The 21,000-nt window shown below is 40.8% G+C and overlaps 2 protein-coding genes across 2 annotated transcripts; one reads left to right on the plus strand and one right to left on the minus strand.

Annotated features, from left to right (window-relative positions):
* Nucleotides 1-1,740: 1,740 nt before the first annotated feature.
* LOC131448660 (phenylethanolamine N-methyltransferase) lies at nucleotides 1,741-4,283 on the plus strand. The gene is made up of 3 exons (XM_058621304.1): nucleotides 1,741-1,951; nucleotides 2,124-2,334; nucleotides 3,231-4,283. The coding sequence occupies exons 1-3, from the start codon at nucleotides 1,780-1,782 to the stop codon at nucleotides 3,667-3,669; spliced, it is 822 nt and encodes a 273-aa protein (XP_058477287.1). The 5' UTR covers nucleotides 1,741-1,779; the 3' UTR covers nucleotides 3,670-4,283.
* Nucleotides 4,284-6,706: 2,423 nt separating this feature from the next.
* LOC131448552 (protein phosphatase 1 regulatory subunit 1B-like) lies at nucleotides 6,707-18,676 on the minus strand. The gene is made up of 5 exons (XM_058621121.1): nucleotides 18,311-18,676; nucleotides 10,327-10,410; nucleotides 9,094-9,169; nucleotides 7,553-7,693; nucleotides 6,707-7,452 (listed from the first exon to the last, which is right to left on the minus strand). The coding sequence occupies exons 1-5, from the start codon at nucleotides 18,428-18,430 to the stop codon at nucleotides 7,340-7,342; spliced, it is 534 nt and encodes a 177-aa protein (XP_058477104.1). The 5' UTR covers nucleotides 18,431-18,676; the 3' UTR covers nucleotides 6,707-7,339.
* Between the last annotated feature and the right edge of the window lie 2,324 nt (nucleotides 18,677-21,000).

Genomic DNA, 21,000 nt, shown 5'->3' on the forward strand with positions numbered 1-21,000 from the left:
AGTGTTGTTGCCACAGATGAGCAAGGTGTTAAAGAGACCCTTTGGGAAGAAAACCTTTGATCATCCAACATGGCTGCATTCCATGTTGGTTCAGCTGTTGTTTGCTAAATAGTGAAAATTCAATCAGGGGCTGTTTTAGTCAGCTGGCCACAGTTGCGAGGGTTTTCAAGATTTAACAAGGGATTTTTAATGCAGCAGTAATTAAGAATTTTGCCCATTCTTTGGCACAAAATAAGTCCAATAATAAACATCTGCAGTTAAGCAGGAAAATATGTCCTCCTTAATCTGCTCAAATTGAAAATATAGCCTGTAGAACATGAACATGAAAGTATTTCCGTGAGGTCAACATGACCCCTTCAAACACATTTTCTTAAACAGAATTTGTGTTGTTGGGCACAACATTGTTGGAAAACCACGTAACTTCCAGTCTGGACCCCCAGTCTTTGAGTCTAAGAGTCCGAGTTTGAGTCTTGTTGTGTTCCAACATGAGGTCCACTTCTCCACTTTGAGTGGACAACACGTAAAAAAATTACACAATTAACTCAAACAAAAGTTCAACATCATAAGCCAAATTAATACCTTAATACAAGAAAAACAAACATATCAGAGTCTTCATCAAGTCCAAGACTGACAGGATTTGAGTCTAAATTGGACAACGGGCCATTTGGGTGGAAACACACAGGTGTAAATAATCAAATTCATTTGGCTGGCTTGGTTTCAGGTTGCCTGCTGCTTTATTGTCACAGTCCTGACATTAGTGAGATCACTAACACAAACATGTGTCTACTATAGTCTGTGGTTGTGAAGGCTGTGAAAGCCACCAAAGTCTATTCTATTATGTTCTATCAAGACACTGGACTTTGGTGTTTGCCCGAACAATTAGAGACATTTAAATAGCAAAATATAATAATAATAATAATAATAATAATAAATATCCTATTGGTTACTGTTGTTTATATATTAACCTGGTGAAGTCCTCGTGTATCTTTCTATCTCATTGAATTCCATCTGATTCTCTGTAAACATCACATGGCAACATGCTGTCTCACTGTCACTGTTCTAACATTAATCATCACTAACACCTGTGCTTTTCAGAGAAACATGTCAGACAGGTTGCTGTGCAAAGGGTCCATTGACCAGGTTTCCTAGTCTGTGGTTGTGGAGGCTGCAAAAGCCACAATTGTGATTATTCTCCACCTGTTTTACTGTCGTCAATTTATCTGATTGACAAGGATTTAAATATTGCATAAATATTCTGCACAAGCAGAAGTTTATGTAGACACAGAACTCTTTAAAAAGTTTCTGCATCATTACTTAAACAAGTATATAATAATGTATCCACCATAACAAACTCTAATTCCTTGTGCATTTTTCTTTGATATTCATAGACCTGTTTTTGTGTTTCAAACACAGTTGGCTCAGACGAACGTGGTCTTGTGTTTGATTATAAAAGGCCCTTTTGAAAGATCGTGGAGATATGGAGGGTTGGCCCTCGAGTGGACAACCTGAAAGCCCCATGAAGAGTCCATTAGTGGGTCTAGTGTCGGAGGAAGCCCCCTGATCTGATGGTATCAGTGCCTCGGGGAAAGTGAGCAGAACAAAATGCTATCAGGCAGAAACACAGGCCCAAAAGCAGGATCACTATCTCTGCCACTGAAACACGCTGTAGCACAAACACACGTATAATCAGGATACACCCACATACACAGGTATATAAGGCACCTGAACTGACCACTGACCATTGCTAAGTACTCGGCAGATCCACACAGCAAAGTTAGGATGGCAAGGAAGGAAAAGGAGAATGGAGTAGCTGCCATGGCTGTCTGCTATCAGGGATTTGATCCTGCAGCATATCTACAGTACAACTACACTGCACCTCGTGCTGACTTTGGGAGAAATGACAGCATAGTGCCATGGAAACTGGCGTGTCTGCACCGAGCGTTCACTGAAGGTAAAGCAATCAGGTGACCAGTCGTGCAAACCTCTTCGGTGTGATTTAAATATTAAAAAGTAACGTGTGAATTTTATTTCCCTTAATTACTACGTACAGATACTGCAACCTGACTTCACTTCCACTGCTCAGTTTCATCTTGTCTGTTTTTCTTCTCCTCCACCTTTCCCAGGAGATGTGAGTGGTGAGCTGCTGGTGGACATAGGGTCGGGTCCTACCCTGTACCAGGTGCTGAGTGGCTGTGAGGTTTTCAAAAAGGTGCTCCTCACAGACTTCCTGGAGGTCAACAGGCAGGAGCTGAGGCGCTGGGTCCAGGATGAGAAAGGCTGCAACCTGGACTGGACACCGTATCTCCAGCACGTGTGCAAGCTGGAGGGACGACGGTATTTCACACAACCTGATCCTCACGTCACTGTGTTAGAGAGAAACGCTCACTGTAGCGCGAATGTGTCTCATCTATCTTTATCTTTAAAAAAGAAGGTCTAGCAATTGATCATTGGGCCTAATGTGACAATTATAAAACGAAAATGTATGAAATATTAATTTAAGGTGCTGCATCCTTTGGCCAAAAAGGTCAAAACAGATGTTTTGGTGTTTATTATTTAGTAAATTATTACTGAGATTTCAGACGTTTTAATTATAAATCGCACAATAAATGATCATTTCAGAGGCCTTAGCCATGACAATTCATTTCAGATTTATTTGCAGTTAAATACAGTATTTCTACAGGAAAATGCTACCAAATCATGGTAATACAGTATATTGTGCGGCAGAACTGCTGTGTTACAGTAAAATACAGAATTTTAACTGAAAAAGTAATATACTGTAGAATAACTACTGTGATCTTACATTGAAATAGTATTTATTTAGTGAGCAGAGCTAAGTCGCATATACGAATACTTAAGTCATATATTCTGACTGACAATTACTGCAAAGTTATAGTAAAATATAGCGTTTATACAAGGAAAGTACTGCGTAGTCACAGTAACATAAGGCATGATGTGAAGTTACAGTAAACACCTGTCAATTTACAGTAATTTAGAATAAAATGATAACTGACAGTGAAAATAAAGTATCAAGGATGCTGCAATTTGATAAATATGCATAAGTAATTAGTTGGGAACCAGTAGTCGGTAATTTAACGTGAATGTGCAGTGAAATATTTCCAAATGAGATGCTATGTGAAATATTTATAACAAAATAACTTTTAAATAATTTTATAAAATTAAAATAATTTTTTCAAATTTTACTTTGTGATCATTGACATTGTCTCCATCAGGCCCTCAGCATGGACAGAGAAAGCTGCAAAGCTACGCGAGGTCATCACAGACATCGTCCCAGTTGATGTGCACCGTCCCCATCCTCTGGCCCCCGACGCTCTGCCTTCAGCAGGGGCCGACTGTCTTGTGTCCTGCTTCTGTCTCGAGAGCGTCAGCCCGGACCTTGCTGCTTTCACCAGGGCCTTGGGTCACATTGGGGGGCTCCTGCGGCCCCGAGGCCACCTCCTGCTCATTGGGGCTCTGGGTGAGAGTTACTATTTCGGGGGTCCAGGTGTGAAAATCCCTGTGGTTCCACTGAATGAGGCCCAGGTTTGTGATAGTTTGAAGCAAAGTGGCTTCACTCTTATACGGCTTGAGGTTTACACACTGTCTCAGGACATGAGGGTCGGAGTCGATGATGTGACCGGGGTATTTTTTGCAAAGGCTAGAAAGGACTAAAGATTAAAAGTAAGAGATAAGGCAAAATATATGATAGTTAGAGGGTATAAATGAATACATTATAGTAAAATATTTTAGATTTAACTGAAGTAATATGCACAGCAAACTATGAATTATTTATAAGAGTAATTTTGCATTATTCTATTCCATTCGATGTTGCAGTTAATGTCTTCTTTAATGGTGCGTAAGGATCATGTGACATGACACCCCATTTCTTTTTCTGAGCGAAGCGGCAATTAGTGGCAGAAACATGATCAAACATCGCCTCCTGGAGTTGAAACACTGCAAATACAGCATGAAGAAAATGTCACGCTTCAATTGAGTTCTGAGCAAAATATGCACAGCACCTTACAGCAAACTTATTTTTACACAATTAAAGCTTTAGAATCATTACGCGGGTCACAGTTATGTTTCAGATCCCCCTGTGTTTAGTGTGTAAAATATCACAGCATTGCCCGCCATTAAACCACAGAAGCCACAACATCAAGAACGCAGCGCCTTAATATTCTCCCCCCATAAGGGATTTATAAATGCCATATTATATATTTATTTTACACTCAACTGTTGCTCAGTGTAATGAAATACCTGCTGTGTGACATCTGGTCATGTGAATAAAGGAGCAGTGTTACCAAAATGCTTTTTGAACATGTTTGTTGTTATTATTTCACTCTGTTTTGACAGGGTTGGACAGGTTTTGTATGGAAATAGATGAAAGCACAGTGTTTTTGTGAGTGTTTTCATGGATTCACCTTTATAGTGGGTTTAATGCTCTTTAAGTGATCACATATGCACAACAGAACAGAAAATTATAAAAAAAATGTAGTTGCAAGTATTGCACACTGGGTGTCAGTACTTTTCTACATTTTTAGTAGCTCTGAAAATCAAACTCAATGACCCTCAACCATTTACTTTTAGTCATATTTGTTGATAAATTTAATTAAACTTAGCACAGTTCACACTACAATACATATCTGGCAAAATGTGTCCTATTTTTGCTAGACATGGTTCATGCTTTTGGATTTAAAATGTTTTTGTGTTTGTTTAACAAACATCTTAGGGAAGGGGATATTTTACTGTGGTAAGCAACATAAACAGTGTTTTTTCAAGTTCATTAATGGACAAGAACAACTTGTTCAAGTCCCTAAAACTCAGCGTCTTTTGTCATTTGCTGTATTCAAACAACACACGGGCCACCGCCATGTTTAAAAGAAATGTCACGCAAACAGCAGCTGCTCATTATGACTGTTTTATTAGCAACCAACACAAAACAGAATTTATACACGGGGTCATGAATAAACCTTCATCCTCATCAATACAATGATTGTTCTTTCTTCCGTCTGCTTCTCTGTGATCATGCCTGCTCGTCATGTAACAAAAAAACATGTTCATTACAAGAAACCAAAACAACTGTGCTGCGTTCTCATGATTAGTTGTATTATGGTGATATCATTTAGTTTAGATTTAAGTCTTCTAATGGCTGTGACCACAATGGAGTAATCTGTGACACATCCTCCCCCCTGACCTTGCACATGAAAACACCTTGTTGAGAAAAAGTAAACTGACAGAAACACCGCAGTGTGACCTGTGGTGTGATTTGATGCGCCTGGTTTGGCTGTAAAACATCAGGTTGTAGTGTATAATTAAGTATTGTGTTTCATAGGAGCCCATGTTGTGCATGATTTCTGCATGAGATGCAACACAAGACAATAACCTCATTCTGTCCCTCAAACAACTCTGCTTCTCCCGCTGAAGCGACTCCACGCTGCCATGATAAATGTAGCTGTACGTTATACAGACAGTATTAACAAGTGGATGATGTTTTGGTTTTTTTCCCCCTTTTGCATTAGTTGGATCTTGGCCTGCAGGATAAGTTTACTTGGCACATGATGGCAATTCTGGATTTGTCTCTACATAAATTGATGTTTTTTCAAAAGGAAAGACGAGTCAGAAAACATGGAGATGTTTTGATTCTTGTTGAACTTTAAAACTCACAGTTAAACCTCTGGTGGACAAAAAAAGAGCTGATTTTAAAATAGTCACATTTTGGTATTGATGCTGTAATGGCACTTTTCCACTCCATGGTTCCAGCAGGGCAAGGTGTGGCTGGACTCTACACGGTTTAGTTGGCTTTCCATTATTATCGTACCTCCTCAATGTGGGTAGGGGTCATCACAGCATGTTCTGCATGAAACGAGTGACTTGTAAAGCAAGTTATTTTCAGTCTACTGGATCATTAGCATCAGTTAATCAAAAAGATTTGTCCAGCACTTCCTGCACGTCTTCGTCTGACACAGTCACTGAACTGAAATACAGCGGCAGGGTTTGCGATGCGGCTCGCCGCTCGGCACTGCTGTCGCTAAATACACCAGGCTCCTCTGTTAAATATTCAGATTTTAGACATTTCCTTTGGTAAATGTTGATTTGATTAATGCATGTCTAGATCTTCTACAGTTCAGCATTGTTCGGTTTGATTTTTAACACATAGTATTGGCTCAGCTTGCTAGGAACCTCACAAGAACAGGTACTTAAAATAGTACCAGGTACCAGGTTCTATCGCTAATGGTCAAGGGAAAAAAGTTGCGCCGTGCCGGGACTAGGTAGTGGAAAAACCCCATAAAACGGACATGTTTCCTACACAACTCTCTCTTCACATATAAATCTCTGCTCTGCTGATGTTGGCTCACTTCCGTGTGTCTATTGTGTGACTCTCTTTTAGACGCTGTCCTTTTTGTTTAGGTTTCTTTGCAGCATAGGAAGTCTTATTGGCACATCCAGCTCCAGACGCAATCTGTATGCAGGGCTGATGTCGTGGAACTGTCTCACTCTGTGTGTGTTGCTCTGTTTCTCTGAGAACTGCTCTATGATTGGTCAAAGTGTTCAGTCACTCGATGCACTGCCCTGTGACCACACTGAAGATTTAGTCGTGAGGTTGTAAACAGAGCCCAGAGGAGGTGCAGAAATGTTTTTTCTCTCGCAGATCGTTTTGATTTACATGAAGCTGAAAGGTTATTATGGAATTATTGATCAAAAAACGCACACACACACAATCCTGCCCATTGTACATTTCTCCTGGCTAACTTCCTGTGTCTTGCTGCCATTAGCATTCCTCTCCGTCTTACTGACATCACCTAGTGAACACATACGGTGGTAGTGGGGATTTATTCACTGAGAAACAGCCTAAACCTCCTGAGCAGAGAGGAGGAACTGCCTCTTTGTGGACTCCTGATTGAATAAAACGTTTCTCTGAACATTTACTGCCACAGCCTTAAGACAGAGAGTCCACTCTAAGTCAGCGATATAGAGAATTTAACTGAAGTATTTCACTGACAGCAGCTCTTTTTTTTTTTTGCTCGAGAGAAATCCCGCAATTCCTGGCAGATCTCCAGTGCAATATCCTTCGCCAACAGGAATTTAGTCTTTTCCCAACTGAGACATGATTTCATATAAACTCTTCTTCACAGCTGCTTAATACCCTTCTGACTTTTCTCAAAGCCTCTCCTTCTTTCCCACATTCAGGTTTTCCTAACATCCATGTACACAGTCACATACACACACTCACACACACACATCCATGCACGCACACACACGTGCTGTGCAGGTTGCATCCTCCCTAACAGCAACACTCAGTCAGAACAGTCTTCCTTTGTCAAGCTCCCTTTCCATCCTCTCTTCATTTGGCCTCCCCTTCGTCTCCGTGGTGACGGCAGCTGAGATCAGAATGTACTGATGAAATGTCTGACAGGGGACATTGATCTCTGAGTGGTTGTTTTTCGCCACTTAGATCTGAAAAGAAAACAAGATTCCACAAGTGTAAGCCATTTTCTACACGTGGTCCAAGCGTATGAGAGTGTAGCAGCGTGTAAAACCGTCCACTCGTACCCACCTGTCGCTGAGTCTGTCTGCTGCTGGATCTTTCTCTCACCTTCTTTCTCTTCCTCTCCAGAGGAGGAGTCCTCTTTGTCCACAGAGGTCATGTCCAGAGAAGCCAGGGAGGCCAGGTGAGCCTGAGCCATCCTCTGCACAGCTAGAAAACAAATCAATAAACTGAGAACTGGTTTGATTTTGCTTGTTTTTTCCATTAGCTTAGTCCCAGTTGTGTTGCTCTTTGAGGTTATTGCTGCATGCTGAAACCTCAGCATGTCACAATCCTGTCCCAGAGCTTTGTTTTATTTCTGGTGTTGTTATTTATTTGGACTTTAATTTTCCTGACTTGGTTGGCATTACTGGTGTTGTGTTTTTTTGTCTTTGTTTATTTGTGGGTTTCCTGTTTTATTTTGCTACATCCTGTTTAGTTTGGACACTCACCTCTTGCCTTGTCACTCCCTGGTTTCTGACCTTCTAGATTACCTGCTCCGCCCTAATTAGTATCACCTGTGTCTCATTGTCTCTCCCTTCCTTGTGAGTATGCCATTTTCATTTTGTTCTCTGCTGGACTGTCTGTGTTGATTTTGCTCCTGTTTTGCCCCTGTTTTGCCCCTGGTTTGGTCCTATTTTGGTCCTGTTTAGCCTCTGTTTTGTTCCTGGTTTGCTCCTGGTTTGTTCCTGGTTTGCCCCTGGTTTTACCCTGGTTTGGTCCTCTTTTGCTCCTGTTTTGCCCCTGGTTTGGTCCTCTTTTGCTCCTGTTTTGCCCCTGGTTTGGTCCTCTTTTGCTCCTGTTTTGCCCCTGGTTTGGTCCTCTTTTGCTCCTGTTTTGCCCCTGGTTTGGTCCTCTTTTGCTCCTGTTTTGCCCCTGGTTTGGTCCTCTTTTGCTGGTTTGCCCCTGGTTTGCTTCTGGTTTGCCCTTGTCTTGTTCCTGGTTTCCTCCTGGTTTGCTCCTGGTTTGCCCCTGGTTTACTTCTGGTTTGCCCCTGGTTTGCTTTGTTCTTGCTTTTTAATTTTGCTGTTTTTTAATACATTGAATTGATTTCCCCTGCACTGACCCCTGAGTCGTCCTACATTAACCCCCCCCCCCCAGCTATTTACATACTGTGATGTACCTGCTGGTATGTTATGTATATTAATATATATATATATATGGTGTATTACAGCGACAGTGGAACAAGCTATACATCACACTGATGAAATGTCAGTACTTGTGACTTTTTAAGAAGTCAAGATTGCAAGAAAAACAGACTAACAGGAGTGTGTGTGTGTGTGCGTGTGTGTGTGCGCACATGAGCCTGTGCATGTGTGTGTTGTTGTCTGTGTGCCCATAATCCAGGATGATCCAGAGCAGACTCACAGCTGCCTCTGCTCCTAATCTCACATAAAACACATTCAAACACACACACACCTCTCACTGTTTTTTTTTGGATATGCTTGTATTCCAAACAAATACATTATGGATCACACAGCTGCTGATGTATTAATCTTACCAGATTATTTCATTTGGTATCATTTATTACGTAACGTGTGGTGCAAACATGAAACCGAAACAGCATTTACCTTTGAGTGAGGGCGGCTGGTAGGTGGACGCGTGAACCAGTTTGGCTTTCAAGGCTCCATTTTCTCCTATAACCCACTGTGGAGATTAAACACCCAAAACAGGGATTATAATGGTTTGTAGGCGATGTTGAAGCGTATCAGTATAGTCCTCTTCACTGCTCTATAGTGTTACATAAAATGTGACAGATATTACATCTTTTTTTCTTTGTCTTTTGCTGGCATTAAAGTAGAAAGAAAGGAAAAAGTTACATTCAAAAATGTAATAGATGGGGAGGGGAAAAACCTATATTTTCTTTTTCTCATTCTGACTATTATTTGCAACTCCATTTGGAAAAACATCCACCAGATATTCAAAGATTGATGGCATCAACAACGTCAGATACAATATTAGTTCCAAGGAGAATTTACTTTTGTTTCACACCCACTCACTCTCATCCCACTTGGTACAGTGCTGCTGCCAAAGAGAATTTCCAGCATTTCCTTAAATACTTTTTTCCACAACCCCCACAAAACAAACCTGAGTGAGCTGCGATTTGTGAGCACTTTGTGTACATACAGAGCTTGATAGTGAAATACAGTAAGGGTTTAATAAGTTCACATAAAACCCACACTGCCTACTAGGAACCGTGCACACCAAGATGCCATTTGCTTTATGCTCTCATGCTCTAGGGCGACTGACGGGGATGGATAGAAGTGGTATCTTGTCCTGTGTCACAGAGCAGGGGGTTGGCGAGTCCCTGAGCTTAGAAAAGCGGATTACGTGAGTCCACAGTATTGACAATTTTGACCTTAAATTTTATGGCTATGAGGAGACTTAGAACCCCCCTGACCAAAGACTGTATACAAAAAAATCGACAGGACCTTTCCGTTTCTCAGAAGTGGATCAGGATGTCAGAATATACTAAACCTACGTCTGTCTTCTTTTATAATAACAGTATACATTTTCCTGAAGGTGTTCACAGTCGCATTTAAAGGAAAATAAATGACAGTGGACGCCGCTGTGACTGACAGCTGGTGTCATCCTATAGGAGCCTGGTTGTAGGTGACAACCAGACACAGGCCGTATCGTCATTCTGGAGGCTTTAAAAAGGGGATGTGCGACATCGCAACCGGTTGCCACACAAAGTCTCACAAAATGCCCCTGCTCACCGAACACAAAATCATTGAACTTTCACTAAAAGTCAAAGATGAAGTTTTTCATTCCAGAGCAGTGCACGACGCCAGCTGGTCTACCTGGTGTGGGCTGGAGTCTTCCTCTGGCGAAGGTGGATCTGTCATTCTGAAGAGTGTAGCTGGTGTCGGCCTTCGCCGTCGAATCTTAGCGAGGACAGAAATAGAGAGAGAGAGAGAGGGTCTGTGTGAATCTGCACATGCTTGTTTGCTCCAGTATCTGACAGCCATGACACAACATGACAAGTGTGCAGCTATCAATTATCTTGTCATTCCTGTCATTGCATTTACTGACACATCTTTCTCAGAACATCATTTACCAAATTGTTCCTGAATGAGGATTACGTCTTATCACAGGCAGCTGGATTACTTTAATTTGTGTACTATTTTACTGCATGTTCCAATCACCATTTTACCCAAAGACATAATTGTACTTCCACTTAAATAGGTTGTATTCTGTCTCACAATTCATGCTCCTTGTTTTCATTTTGCTGTTTTTACAGTTGTGGTTAACTGTGTAAAGTCAGCAGAGCTGTACTTTTCTGTTGCTGTTGAACAGAACTCGAGGTCTCCACTCAGGTCACACACACACACACACTGTGGGCTCAAAAACTCACTACACCTGAATTCCTGCACATTCGTCATCTTCCTTTATTCTATGTGTGAGGCAGAGGGAGTCATAGAAACCAGTGGTTATGCAACTGATGATACAGAATGTCAAATCTGGTCTACTATTGTGCAGCTGTACAAAATGGCTCGAACGATATTGGGAACATCAAACTAAAGCGTTCAAATTCATCCTGAATGCATTTTTTTTAAACAATTCTAGGTTACAGTTTATAGAAAGTAAAAATACATTTATTTAAAGTTGTGCAACTTTAACTTACATGTACCTGATTTGAACGTTTCCATTTTGTGTTTTAGACCTCTAGTTGCACAGCTGGTGGTTAAAAACCTGCATAGCATGTAAAGTATGCAGAATTAGCTCCAACTATATGACTATATAGGGCATTAATAATAATTAAACAGTATAATTAAACAACACTGACAGGAGTCATTCTGAATGAAATTTGTTTATTTAAATAACCAAATTACTCCTAATGCATTTAACTTAACTAACCTAATAAGTAGAAATATCCAATGATAAAGGGTGACGCTGAAAGAGCCTATTTAAGGTTCAGTTAAACTCTAAATCTCAAAGTTTGAGACCTGAAGCCAAATCTGAAGGATTTAAATCCTCAGTCTATCACGAGACGCACACACGTGCATCAAAACAGGATTTTATTGACATTTGCCCGAGGAAGCAGGTGAGCTAAAATCAATGGCTGTTTCTGAATGCACGTGGTTACTGCTCCCAACATCAACCTCACATTTTATATATGTATCATATATATATATATATATATATATATATATATATATATATATATATATATATATATATATATATATATATATAGAGAGAGAGAGAGAGAGAGAGATCATATATTAAAAGAAAACACAGAACAACACATTATTCAGAGCAACAGTAACTAAAAGTGCTCTGATACATTTAATATATTCACCACTCTCTTTATTTATAACATCTTATTGTTGTGAGATACAAGTCGCTGCCAAACCAATCACAGCTCAGAGTGTAGGCATGACATGTGTGGGCAGCTACTAAGAGTAACTCTTACATGCATTTGTCTTCCCCCATGTGCTGGATTCATGCATATTTATCATTCTCTCCCTCTCTCTGTGTTCTAGGACATTTTCTGGCATAGACACTGACCTTGTCAAACCTGGTCCTAATGAGGCAGAACCTCATTTCTGGGCTAACTAGTTAAGTTAATTTGTGGTTGGTTTAAGTTGGTTTAAAGTTCGGGTGAGGCAGTTTTGTTTAAGTATAGGAATAAGGCTTTGGTTCGGTTGTCCAAATGAATTTAAGTAACAATGATAGCTGTGTTTGTGTGTGAGTACATTAAATGGAAAATAAGTTACAAGCAATTGTGTCTTGTATTTAAATGCTGTTATTCAGCTGTTGTCAAACTTGAGCTCTTGAAGTAACACCATTATCACAAACGTTAAATAGGTCAGCTCGGGACTTTTCACAGGAGGCAGACTCATCATCCTCCACTTCCTCACATATACTTCACACACTGGTAAAGTGAAATTAGATACAGATGGAGCAAGAGATAAGGTGATTGAATGTACTTCGATCACACACCCTGGTATATACAGTAGAACAGGATTTCTGATTTTCCTCCAAGTACCGCCAGAGGAAGCTCTCGTACCACTGGTGGTACATGTATACAGTTTGAGAACCACGGCTCTCATTCAACAACAACAATGAACATTTTGCATGCATCAACAAACATAGTTTTTTAGTAGTTCGGAGGACACAGACTAACATTAACCACTTGAACTAAATGCCTAACTTGAATACTAACCACATCTTAATTCTATAACCTCACGATGTTGTGACAATGTTATTATTCTGCCTCTGTTAAGTCAGAAATGCATCAAACCCACTGAGGTTATTTGTGTATACAAGGGACTTCCTGTGTGCAGCCCAAGAATGTCACCAGGTGATACAAGAGCTAAACACCTCTGTAGTGGGAAACACGTGTGAACTCATTTGACAATCGTTTAACAGTTTTAACCCTCACAAAGCCAACTGAAGTTGTGAAGGCTGACCAAAATGTCCTTGTGAGGTTTTGAGACAAAATCTGTCCTCACAACCAGAGAAAGACATGCATGCGCACACACACAGGAAATAAAATGTGCACTAACAGGCTGTGCACCTGTCTGATAGCCCTTCCAGACACAGTGACCTTTTCTAAGTGTTTTGTTAACGCTGTTGCCAGAAGGTTAAGCACCTGCGGGGAACATAGTATTTTCATTAGGGCTTTATTATCCATGTCTGAAACACCATTTTTAAATTTCAGAGGTGGCTCAGTGTCGCTGCATTGATCGTGCTGCCGGCTCTCCTAACATTTATGAAGAAAAATGTGTTCATCTTCTTCTTTATTTGGCCAAATGAGACTTGAACAAGTTTGAGACTAATTTACAACACCATGAGTATAAATCACAGGGACAGTATTGTGATATGGATTTATAATTAACAACACTAATAAACAAAATTGCTAACTTCCTGCGAAACACTTCAACGTGCCTTTGAAAGGTCAAATCATATCTGGTGCAACCAATCTCAGACAAACATGCCGGTGCGAGTGAGGACAGCTGGACCTGACTTTCTATGCCAACTGTGCATGTCTAATGTGTTTATACATTTTCTGCTCAGATTTTCTACAGCGTTTAGTTCACGTTTGTGAATTTTCCAGCTAAATTAGAGACATACAGTAAGCAACTCCACTCCTGTTGCAGCAGCAGCAGCACAGAAACTGCAATATTTGGGGACATAAAGCAACACAAAACTACAGTAAATCAATCATTTGTCTATATATAAGAACAATTTTTAGTAGAATGACATTCATGGTTACCTAACATTCAGTACATTAATCTTCTTATCATGCACATCGACTTCACAGGGTGGGAACAGTGTCCTAAAGAGCCCTTTATGCAGAAATAACCCATCCACTTAATCATCACGAGCACATACTGACAGCGTAAGTCCTTTTGTTCATACAGTGCATTCAATTTATTCCGTGAATAATCCTGTGTCGTGCTTGATTGGACCGTGACATATTCATGACCAGATAAATCAAACCCACAATGCCCCCCCCCGCCCCCCCCCCCCCTGACCTTTTGTTTACCAGTGAAGAATTATTAAATATATAAATAAAAATCTCTTCTTCCTCTTTAGGGGTCGCCACACTCCATTTGGCAGAGACCTTTTATGTTGGACGATCTTCCTCATGTAACCCTCCTCTTTTTCCTGGGCTTGGGACCAGTGCGAGGAGAACACAGGATGTGGGGTCAATGTAGAGTATCCAATTAACCCAGTCAAACAATGGGGATTACATGCCTTGCTCAGAGGTACCACAGCCCTTCACCTGTTGGGATTAGAGCCTGCAACCCTGCGGTTACAAGCCAAGTTCCCTTACCACTAGGCCGTGGGCTGGCCAACTCAATAAATAAATAAATAAAAAAATAAATGAATGAATAAAAAGCTCCAGGATTCTTTATTCAGCAAGAATAATGGGCTCTTTGCTCAGCAGCCCTTTTGTATGAATCACATCACAGGAAATCCCAGGTGTAAATAATCAAATGAACGATGGCTGAGTTCCATGTCGCTTCTTAACTTTCAGGGGGGGGGGGGGCATGCTGGTTCACCGTCACACTGACTTAGAAATGAAGTGAACGGTGCCAACGTTAATGTGCTCAGCAACACCTGCGCTTTCCCTGCTCGCAGTAAAGTGGCTGCAAATGTAAATGAATCTTAATAACACGCATACAAAAAAACCCCAAAAAACATGCACATGATGTATAGAAATGTCAGAGTTTCCATTGCAGGTGAGGACTTGTTGTGTCTCTCACCTGCTCACTGTATCCCATTTCAGAGATTGATAAGTGGAGCGTTCTTCTCCATCTTGTGTACAACAATAACGTTTTAACGGGAGCACAATGAAGAATGTTGTGCTTGTTGAATTAGACCCAGCTGGAGTTTAGCTCTTGGCTGTGCGGCGGTGAAAATTTGTTCTTGGCATGATCTGCCTTTGCCCTTGATTCAGGCCTCAGCCATCCTCAGCTAATCTCTTTGGTTTTAATCAGTTATCTCCTTGGCGGATGATTTCTCTTTCTTTTCTCTTCTTACTCGCCTTCTGTTGGTTATTATTCTCTTTCTTTCTGTTTTCCCTCCTCAACACGATTTCACTCTTTCCCTCCCACTCTTTCATTTATTTTTTGTTTTTTTTCTGTGCCACTGCTTGACATTTCCATGCTAATATTATGGCTGTGTTTTGGAAATGCCGCACTCATGCATTTGGCTTGTCTCGCCCTTTGTACAGACTTCTGTTCTCTTCTCTTCTCCCAACTCACACAGGCTGCAGTGTGAACGGAGACAGTGCGATCGGGGTTCGACAAGAAAGGAATGAGAAAGTCTTTACGAAATTTCTTGGGGCTTTTTGATGGAGCATTCTACCCTTGGGTCAATAATTCATTAAAAAAATGCTCATAAACCGGGTGGATTACAAGGGAGGTGGTAAGTGACGAGGGCATTTGTGAAAATGAAATCCTCTGTGTGGTTTGGATAAAAGTGGACAATTAATGCCCCTGATCAGCTTCTGCCAGTTTTTGAAACAGGAAATTCACAGAAGACACCTGCAATTATAGCCACCAATTAGATAATACATTGTGAGGTTGCTAGTTTGTTTGCTTTTACATGAGTGACAGGACCTGGTACCTGATGCTTGTTTTTTAGTACCTGCTCCGGTGAGGTTACAAGTGAGCTAAGTCGATACTAAAATGTGACGTCGACAGACTGCCACTGATTGATCAGAGCACGTCATCACTGGAAGAGTCGTGAGCGCGACGTTCGACACAACTGTAGATCAGATAAAAACGCTTAAAAATCTGGTTTATTTAGTGACAGCATTGCCGAAAGCCGGTGATCATGAGCCAAATCACAACCTGTTTAGCTGCATTTCAGTTCAGTGACTGGAGTCTGGGAACTAATCTTTTTAATTAACTGATTCTAATGATTCAGTACACTAAAAAGAGTAATGTAGAGAATGGAAAAAAACCATAAGATGCTACAGGTCCATTACTTTGGTTTCTCTCTCAATAGTTGACAGTGGAAACACAAATCATTGTGTGACGAACTGTGGAAATAGGGCTTTGCTGTCAATCACACTCTACGGAGTCATATGTGCTGCGCTTTATCACATATTTTCCTCTAAATGGGAACATTGATTATGATATAAACATCAACACCGTTTTAATAAATCACATGTTTACCCTGAGCTGAAATTCAAGCATCACATTTCCTGTGTGTTGTAACATTCGATTTAGAGTTGTTTCAGTTGCCTTAGAAGACATAACCTAAGATGTATTATGACGTATGAACCAGGCTTATGTGTAACCTTTTGCATGCAATGTGTGCATTATGAGGGAATTCTGCTGCCCTTCTCATGAGATCAGTTGTGCAGGGTTTGAAGTAATCTAATCTTTCTGCTTATCGGGAGAGGTGACTTAGCTCCTGTTCCCTCGCAGAGCTGCCAATGAGCATTTGAAGGACTGAAATCCAAGTTGGAAAGGGTTGGAAGAATACGGGAGCAGAAAAACTTTCCTAGATAATTTATTATAGTATGGTAACTAATTACCATAGGAGTCAGACTTGTTTTACTCAAACAGTGTTGCTGAATGAACGTGTTTAGATTTTCATGAAGTCAGACCTGCTGGGACTGCTTGGGAAAGCAAATGAAGGGATAAATCTGCACTGGAAAAGTAGTCCAAAGCTCTAGAGGTGCCAAGTTGGGCTGTAAACAACAGATGTGTGAGAAATATTTATTGATTTATTAGTTTAATTTGCATTCCAGTCTGAAACAATCTTTCCAAACACATGCCTGAAATCTTTCAAATCCTCTACAGGGGGGAAATAGAAGTTTTCTGATGTACTGCACCTGGTTGCCAAAAGGAGATTTTACTCGAGGGAACCTCCTGCCATTAAGACATGGATGTCTTCAAAGCTTCCAGGATCACTTAGCTGAGGACTGCTTCCAAATGTTATATCAGTCTTACCCCATAACCTTTATTGGCTTTAATATTGGCAGACTTTTACAGCTGCTCTGCCTCCATATAGTGCTCAGGCCAATATGATTCCTGTTCACACTGCACTATTTGGCAAATATGGTTCCTCTCTGTCCATGTCAGCATGTTTTATTTTGGGATGATCGTGTATAAGCTGCAGTAAATTGACTTATGGTGTATTTATTTTTACATAATGCACTCCCCACCTCTTCTTAGAACATTAAAAATTTAAACATTTCAGTGTGGTAAGAGCATTACTATACTCAGGATGGGACGCAATCACATTTTTAATATTACTAACAGTGCTTTATCCCTCACTTCCTCCTCCTCCTCCTCCTCCTCCTCCTCCTCCTCCTCCTCCTCATCCACTCTTTTCAGAAGGTCAGAGATGCCTCATCACTTCGAGGGGCTCGGAAAACTCACAGGCAGCACAGCTCAGTTTAATTCCAGCGCCCATACGGTCCCGCTGCCCCGCATCAAAATACAGAGGAGGTCTGCAAAGTCGCGTCAGACCGGTTATGTAACTGCCCATCAAGCTCGGTGGCAAGAGGGTAATGAGGATTTGTATCTGGTTTCTTACAAGGCGAGCCGATGACTCTCCCTGAGCCATAATAACTCCACTGTTGGAGGATGAGGAAGGACAGTGGTGGAGGACAAACCCACACAGTGCACAGAAAAGATGAATGTATTCTACACTGGGTTTATTCCAGGTCATTTTATGTAGAAATAGTTGTTATTCTTAATGTGTGTTTTCCATAAATGCCACATCGTTTTGATATATCTATCTATCTAGACCAGTGGTTCTCAAACTTTTAATATCAAGTACCACCTGAGAAAATATTGAACTCTTGAAGTAACACCATTATCGCCATCGTTAAAATAGAGTGGTGTAAAAAGTCCAAGTAAAGTCGACTACAGACTTTTCACAGGAGGCAGATTTATACCCAATAAATTATGTTGATCTCTCATCCTCCTCCTCTTCCTCACATATACTTCAGACACTAGTCTTGCGACATTAGATTGAGGGAGGGTCAAATGTCCTCAGTTCCACTCTGATCACATTCCCTGATACATATAGTATTTTTCCTCCAAGTACCAGCAGAGGAAGCTCACGCACCACTGGTGGTACACGTACCACTGTTTGAAAGCCGTGGCTCTAGACCATTTCTCATAAAAGTTTAGATTGTAAGTTTCATGTTGCACAAACAAGCTGATATAGCTGACAGGTACAGTATATGTGACCCTGGTGTGACCTCAGTCCTCCACACGTGCCCATACTCCAACCACCATCAGCACAGCCACTCTGAACACTTCACAACATATCACACACACACACACACACACAGTCGCTCACCATCTCCACCTGCCGTGGGTCCAGCTGAGTGGGCACGGCGGACGGCACCGAGAACTGGATCTTCCTCTTCGCGTCCTTGTCCGCGTCTCGCTCGCTCTCCATGGGCAGCAGCGGGTCCATGGCTCAGACCCAACCCGGTCACCCTCGGCAGCCGCGCGCACAGATGCACAGACGCGGAGTCAGGTCCGTTTCAAACCTGTCCCTGTCACTGTAATCTGGCGCTATGAATCTCTGTGTCGCCACAAACAGGTTGAATTTTTCAAATAATTCTATAATTTAGCTGTAATTCATCAGCAGCTTCCCTCTTCCCCAGCAGATCTTTGGACTCTTGAGTTGTGTTTGTCATCTCTCTCTCTCTCTCTCTCTCTCTCTCTGTCTCTCTCTCTCTTTCTCTCTCTCTCACTCACTCGCTCTCTCTTGTTAAGCTTTAATTGTTGTAGCGGCCCAGAAAGCACCCTCCTCTCAGATGGACTGGAAATAAGATGTCACAAAACTGACCAATCTGGTTTAACTGTCATGCTGCCTTCATTGTTAAATGACATGATACAATTGAATAACAGACTATTCAGGTTAAAAACTATATACATTGTGTCCTATTTGTTCTAAAACCCTTTGGCTTCAGTTTAATTCACTGCCCTCTTCAGTCCTTAAGGACAAAAATGTCCACTTTCAAAATACTTCACAGATTAATATTTGTTGGCTTTTACTACCAAACATTCAATCGTGTTGAGGTTTGTATATCCCCCAGCCAACATTTATTATATGAAAAATCACTACTTTTTGTGTGTCTGTGTTTTCATAAAAAAATATTAGAATTATGTATTCAAACTGGCATTTCAATGGTTAAATCATGATAATTATTCAATATTTTATATATAATATAGTAATATGTACTATGTAATTTCTGTTTTTGTCCTCTAATGACTTAATAGTATTCACTATTGGTCTATTAAATAAAATAATAATAATTTGAATTCCAAAGTTTGTCGAGAGAGACCTTACAAAAAATGTGCCATATGCACTAACAGCCAAAACCATGGCCAGCTCAAGAGGAAAGGTGTACCTCTACACAAACAAAAATGTCCTTCATGACACCTGAGGTTTAAAATAAAGAATTATGTGTGCTGATATAATCCACTAAGAAGGAACTTGGCTCTGTCATGCACAAACTGAAATATGAGTTAACATGGCAACATCATTGTGTTTTTATTACTCCATGCCGTTATTGTGGCATAAAACAGCATCTGAGAGATTTGAGAAAATCAGAGCAAATCTCTTCTCCGTCAGTGGACCACTTTGTTGCAGAGTTCTGTATAATTTTATGAATTCTCTTGTGTTTTCTTGTGGACGCCTCGGTTCATTTATTTGTTTATTATTTGTATTTTATCTCGGGGTAGAGTCACGTCATTGTTCTTATCCAGTGGTTATACCTATGGGCTATCTGATGATTTGCAGTGGAAAATGTATAAGAGGCAGTCAGTTGGGAAATTCATTGCCATGGAAACAGTCTCTCCTCACAGAGTTGAGTGTTGGCATTGCAGCGAGTTTAGTGTGTAGTGCTTGTGTTGGTGTGTATCAAGTGCTTGACAGACACTTTGGGGAAGAGCGTGTCAATGCATATGCAAATGTTAAACCAGAAGTGATAGAGACACAAAGGAAAATACTACGTTCTCTGTAGAATTTGTATACATGGCCAGTTTTGGGCACATTCCAGTGTTTAATCATTAATGCTGTTAACCTATAAGGAGACTTTACATTATTTCCACAAACTCCACAAAACACTTGGATCTAGTGCTGTCTTTATGTCTAACATTGCTAAGGAGACAAGGTTACAGACAAGGAGAGAAGAGCGGTGACAGGGATTATAGGAGAATAAAACAGTAGACTATTTTTGTGGGTATATTTTTTTCTCTCACTTGGGAGTTGAGACTGTTTGTGTTGCCTCCGTAAATGAGTTAAAATGACAAGACTCCACTGTGTCACCTTCACCTAAACCCCTAACATTATATAATCCATCTTTTCAGGTTTTAGGGTAGGGTTAACCCTATACTCCATGACAGCAAATTATTAGCAATTACTTTATTGTATATAATCACAGTCCATGGTAGAAAAAAAAAGCAATAGGCTACAAATCTCCTGGGATCTTGTTTGAAAAGTGCAGCGATGTGTTCAGCCTAAGTGGCAACCAGTCATAACATCACCCACAAGAATCAAAGCTCTCATTGTGTGAAGCCTCCAGAGGCAGAGTTTGACCGGCGCTATGTTGACGTCTTGCAAACTGAAGTTTAAAGGCGTCACCGGGCTCCTATTGGACAATACACTGGACTCTAGTCATATCCACCGTACTTTATCATCTATCGAGAACATAATTCACAAAACTGACACCAGGTGCTGTTGAAGAAAACCCGAAACGAGCAACAGAGAACAAAGAAAATGTTGACTGAGGAAATAAATCAAATTTCCCCATAGACTTCCATTCAAATGGACCTCGCTTTTTATGACAGCATTGGTTTCATCGGGTTATGGAAGCATATTGCATTCACCGAAAACATGACAATAAGCTTCCGTAATCCGGGGAACTGCAAGTCTACATCCACTTTTATGTACAATCCAGGAAACAGCCCAAAGAAGAACAAGAATCAGGCATCCTTCTCCATTCCAATTTGGCGTCTCTGCAGGTGTGTGATGGG

The sequence above is a fragment of the Solea solea genome, chromosome 21, assembly GCF_958295425.1.
Source record: "Solea solea chromosome 21, fSolSol10.1, whole genome shotgun sequence".
NCBI classification, from domain to species: domain Eukaryota; kingdom Metazoa; phylum Chordata; class Actinopteri; order Pleuronectiformes; family Soleidae; genus Solea; species Solea solea.